General features: G+C 43.7%; 1 protein-coding gene across 1 annotated transcript in view; it reads right to left on the bottom strand.

Moving 5' to 3' along the window:
• Positions 1–6,018, bottom strand: part of LOC106530856 (septin-7) — a gene marked incomplete at its 3' end in the record, with an annotated part of 78,921 nt that overhangs the window by 68,263 nt on the left and 4,640 nt on the right. The window contains 1 exon segment of the mRNA XM_014026565.1: positions 880–1,746. Coding sequence (XP_013882019.1) covers positions 880–1,612 — 733 coding nt within the window.

Below are 6,018 nucleotides of genomic sequence, written 5' to 3'. Positions count from 1 at the left end.
ACCTCATGTATACCCGGTACATACCTCATATACACCCGGTACATACCTCATATATACCCAGTGCATACCAAATATATACCCGGTACATACCTCATATATACCCAATACATACCAAATATATACCCAGTACATACCAAATATATACCCAGTACATACCTCATATATACCCAGTAAATACCTCATACAGTATATACCCAGTACATACAAAAWATATACCCAGTACATACCAAATAAATACCCAGTATATACTTCATAAATATCCAGTACATACCTCATAAATATCTAGTATATACCTCATAAATATCCAGTACACACCTCAAATATACCCAGTACATACCTCATAAATATCCAGTACATACCTCATAAATACCTCATTTATGCCAGGTACATACCAGGTATTTATGAGGTATGTATCTGGTAAGTATGAGGTAAGTACCTGGCAAGAAATGTACCTGGTATCTACCCAGTTGTATTATGTATTGCTACCTTCACTATCAGGGATTTGAGAAAATGAGTATAGTTTCTTACAACCATATTTTTTCAGAAACACCTAATTATTATCTTAAAAATCCATTATCATGTTGTTCCTGCAACCTGAGATTCATTCTTTTAAAACTCCATTTTCTCGTATTGTTTTACAAAAGACTGATTGTAGCTTCACTTTTCCCCTAATGTCACATCAAACAAGAGCTGAGCTTACCCTGGTACTGACACACAACACAAGTTCCCAGGAAACCAACATTTTGAGGCTAAAGTTCAGAAACGGTAAACACTGTGGCTCCTGTTTCAGGAACATTTGGAACTGATTCAGTTTGCAATGCTGCTGCTGTCAGACAACAGTGCTGATGTCATCAGCCTCGTCAGGTTTCTTGGGCTTACTGGGAAGGGACTTGAGGTACTCCAGGTGGCGTCGGGCGTCCTCTTGGTTTTGACGAACATAATACACCACATATGAAATGACCATGGCAAACCAGCCAAACATGGTGACCAGCATGGCATAGTCTGTGGTCCTTTTAGCCAGATTACACAGGTCAGTGTCCACTGCCATGACAGGCCGCCCCTCCAGATCAAACAGCTCAGAGCTCCCGCAGACCACCCTGGACGCCACCTCGTGGTTGTGGGCCACTCCACCAGCGCCCTGCTGGAGGGCACACTCACAATGCCAGGGGTTATCATGCACAATGATGCGCGCTCTCAGCTTAGTGAAAGCGTTCTTGTGAACGTTAGTGATGTGGTTGTGAGAAAGGTCCAGCACCTGCAAAGTCCCATCAATACCGCTGAAGGCATCTTCCCCTAAAGTTTCCACAGCATTGTAGGAGAGGTTCAGCTCTCTCAGGCGCTTCAGTTCATAGAAGGCTTTCTCTGGCACAGCTCCAATCTGGTTGTGGTCCAACCTCAGGAGGACGGTGTCTCCTGGAAGGTTAGAGGGAATCTCCTTGAGACTGGACTGACTGCAGGTAACGTTGAGGCCATGGAGATGGGGGTCGCGCAGGCAGCTGCAGCCCTTCGGACACATGCTGGCTGAGGGGAAGCACAGGGCCATGAGGACAAGACTCTGAAGGAGCAGGCACATGGGGATGGAGCGGGACAGCCACAGGTCCAGCAGAGTCATACTGAGCAGCGGTCAGGAGCATCCCGCCTGGGGCTACAACACCAACACTACTTCCTTACACACATGGCATGGTGGCAGCTGGTTCTCACACTTCACTTGCTGCACATACAGATGTGATCATGATGCACTGTGGCCTGGAATGACAGAAAAGAACGTTATGGCAGACATGTTATTCATTGTTTTGTCATCAATACATCATTTCCATTCTACAGGTGAACTGGTTCACTGGAAACAGGTGAGTGTCATGATTGGGTATAAAGGGCGTGTCCTTGAAAGGCTCAATTCACAAGCAAGCACGTGGTGAAGTTCACCACTTTGTGAACAACTGTTTCAGCAAATAGTCCAACAGTTTAAAAATAAAGTTTTTCAACGCACATCGGCAACAAATTTAGTTATTCTAGTCTACTTATTTCTGTGGTCATTGTGGGTTTTTCTTTAATTAAATGAGGGATACCAACAAATTTTGTCCACATGTGTATTTCAGCCTGTATCTCATCAAGGCAGGCAAGTAAGAGTCTGGCATCTTTTTATCTAGAGGCAGATAAATCTGGCTGTTTTCCACATGATAGTGAAAGGAAATATGCTTCCTGAAAATGCAACCAAATGGGAGCAAATAAAGGAAAATGAAAAAGGACTCAAAACATAGCCCTGAGGAACTCCACGCACAAGAGTGGTAGAAAAAGATCCAACACCACAGAGACTGGCACAGAATTATCTACCTGCCAGGCAGGAACTGAACCCCTCTATAATACCCACCCACTGTTCTATATGAGAGAATAACATTTGGTGATCCACTGTGTCAAATGCAGCCAAGAGCACAAGAACAAAATTAAGAGCATAAAAAATTTAGTTAAAATGATTAAAAGAGCCGACTCAGTGATAAGGAAAGTAAAACTGATAAAATCCAAGAATGATGTTTCATTCATAAAAAATYCATCAGTCGACCACGCTTTGACTCATTTCTCAAGGATTTATGAAACAAAAGGCAGTTCTGAAATTACTCAAGAATCCTGGCTCAAAACTTGCTTTTTAAATCAATGGCTGCATGAAAGCTTTTTTTAATGATCAGGGTTCACATCAGAAGACAAGGACAGGTGGCCTCGAAGAGGAGCAGACTTCTTTAAATTAGGTGGAGTTCTATAGATTCAGTCAGGATGAAAAACGATTGGTTCAGCTTCCATCATATTAGGTTAAATTAGATTCAACTTTATTGTCATTGAACACAGTAACTTGAACAACAAAATTCAGCTTGGCATCTAACCAGAAGTGCAGTGTAGCTAGTGTAATACTGCGGGTATGAATTGAATATACTATAGACATATACACTCACCGGCCACTTTATTAGGTACAGCTGTCTAACTGCTCATTATCACAAATGTTGAATCAGCCAATCACATGGCAGCAACTCAATATGTTTAGACATGTAGACATGGCCAAGATGATCTGCTGCAGTTCAAACCAGCATCAGAATGAGGACGAAAGGTGATTTAATTGACTTTGAAYGTGGCATGGTTGTTGGTGCCAGACGTGCTGGTCTGAGTATTTCAGAAACTGCTGATCTACTGGGATTTTCACCCACAACCATCTCTAGGGTTTACAGAGAATGGTCTGAAAAAGAGAAAATATCCAGTGAGCAGCAGTTCTGTGGGCTCAAATGTCTTGTTGATGCTAGAGGTCAGAGGAGAATGGGTAGACTGGTTYGAGCTGATAGAACGCCAACAGTGACTCAAATAACCACTGGTTACAACTGWGGTCTGCAGAAGAGCATCTCTGAACACGCAATACATCAAACCTTGAGGAGGAGGGGCTACAGCAGCAGAAGACCACACCAGGTGCCACTCCTGTCAGCTAAGAACAGTAAACTGAGGCTACAATTCAATCAGGCTCACCAAAACTGGACAATAGAAGATTGAAAAACGTTGTCTGGTCTGATGAGTCTGGATTTCTGCTGCAACATTCAGGGTCAGAATTTGATATCAACAACATGAAAGCATGAATCCATCCTACCTTGTATCAACGCGTCAGGTTGGTGGTGGTGGTGCAATGGTGTGKGGGATATTTTCCTGGCACACTTTGGGCCCATTAGTACCAACTGAGCATGGTGTCAACACCACAGCCTACCTGAGTATTGTTGCTGACCATGTCCATCCCTTTATGACCAGTGTACCATCTTCTGACCATGTCCGTCCCTTTATGACCACAGTGTACCGTCGTCTGACCATGTCCATCCCTTTATGACCAGTGTACCATCTTCTGACCATGTCCATCCCTTTATGACCACAGTGTACCATCTTCTGACCATGTCCATCCCTTTATGACCACAGTGTACCATCTTCNTGACCACAGTGTACCATCTTCTGACCATGTCCATCCCTTTATGACCACAGTGTACCGTCTTCTGACCATGTCCATCCCTTTATGACCACAGTGTACCGTCTTCTGACCATGTCCATCCCTTTATGACCACAGTGTACCATCTTCTGACCATGTCAGTCCCTTTATGACCACATTGTACCATCTTCTGACCATGTCAGTCCCTTTATGACCACAGTGTACCATCTTCTGACCATGTCAGTCCCTTTATGACCACAGTGTACCATCTTCTGATGGCTACTTCCAGCAGGATAATGCTCCATGTCTTAAAGTGTGAATCATCTCAGACTGGTTTCTTGAACACAACAGTGAGTTCACTGTACTGGAATGGTCTCCACAGTCACCAGATCTCAATCCAATAGAGCATCTTTGGGATGTGGTGGAACAGGAGATTCACATCATGGATGTGCAGCCAACAAATCTGCAGCAACTGTCTGGTGCTATCATGTTAATATGGACCAGACTCTCTGAGGAATGGTTCCAGTACCTTKTTGAATCAATGCCACCAAGGATTAAGGCAGTTCTGAAGGCAAAAGGGGGTCCAACCTGGAACTAGCAAGGTGTACCTAAAGTGGCCAGTGGGTGTACTACTACTATACACATCTTTGTAAAGTTTAGCAGGGTGACAGCTGAGGGGAAAAAGCTGTTCCTGAACCTACTTGTTCTGGAACGAAGGGACCTGTAGCGCCTCCTGGAGGGAAGAAGGGTAAACAGTCTGTGGCCTGGGGGAGAGCTGTCCCTGGCAATCCTGTGTGCCCTCCATAGGTACCGCTCACTGTGGACAGTGTCGATGGAGGGAGGGGCAGACCAGTTAATCACAGGGCAGTTTTCACCACCCGCTGAAAAAAACCTTCTGGTTTGTGACGGAGCAGTTACCATACAAAAGACTGATGCAGCTGGTAAGGATGCTCTCTATGGTGCTGCGGTAGAAGTTCACCAGGATCTGAGGAGACAGATCTTCAGTTTCCTCAGGAAGAAGAGCCTCTGATGAGCCTTCTTGATCAGGATGGAGGTGTTAACTGACCAGGAAAGATCCTTGGAGCGGTAGACCCATAGAAATTTAAAACTGAAGCCACGCTCCACCTCAGGTCCGTGGATATGGATGGGTGTACCTCCAGCAGTTCTCCTGAAGTCCACAATGAAATCCTTGTTCTTTTTGGTGTTGATGGATAGGTTGTTAAATCATAAACCTGAACAGACCACCAAGAACTCTGTTGATTTAATTTCGTTGGTAAGAATTAAGATTCAAAGACTGAAAAACATCCTCAGAAACAGAAATAATGAGTTCCACCTCAGGCGGATAATAGATGTGAAAAGTCTTGTGGTCATGTGAGACTGGAGGTTCTGATGCCACTAATCTGATCCAAGCTGTCAGGGTTTGATTGGGATTTTATGATAACAGCAGATTATGTCTGTCTAATATGAATACATGTCCACCCCCTCCTGACCATTATTAGTACAAGCTAACTGAGCTGATTCAACTTATTGTTCTTGTGCTAACGGTCTCTGCCAGCATTCTACTGATCAATCATCTGAAACAACAGAATCATTCAGGTTTGGCTCTCATTGAAAAAATAAACTCATTTAGACTGAATCACTCTGGTTTCACGGTCTTCATCAGGCTTTCTGCTTGAACAKAAACAGAAACATTAGATCTTCAGACAGAAGAGTCAGTGTCAGCGGCCCTCCTCTCTGTCCCAGTGAAAGAACTGAAAAATGACATGTTAGCATCACTGCAGGGAGTCTGTGGGGGGGTTGTCTGTCTCTCTTGCCTTTTTTTTTACTATCGCACAACAAACCAGAAATATTTATGGTATTACTGACAGAAATTCAACCAATCATTATAAAATATTAGTAATAAAAACAGCCTCCTGTCTGAACTGGAGGCTGGATGGTTGTAAACAGTGAGTATATTAAAATAATCCACTTCAGTGCTTTTATGGGCATTAAATAACATCTATACAGATTTTATTATCCCCATCATTTGAGAAGCTTGAGGATGTGTACACACACACACACACACACACACACAC

This window comes from Austrofundulus limnaeus, unplaced genomic scaffold, assembly GCF_001266775.1.
Source record: "Austrofundulus limnaeus strain Quisiro unplaced genomic scaffold, Austrofundulus_limnaeus-1.0 Scaffold568, whole genome shotgun sequence".
NCBI lineage: Eukaryota > Metazoa > Chordata > Actinopteri > Cyprinodontiformes > Rivulidae > Austrofundulus > Austrofundulus limnaeus.
Note: the sequence above shows the minus strand (reverse complement) of the source record. Positions and strands in the feature narration are given on the sequence as shown.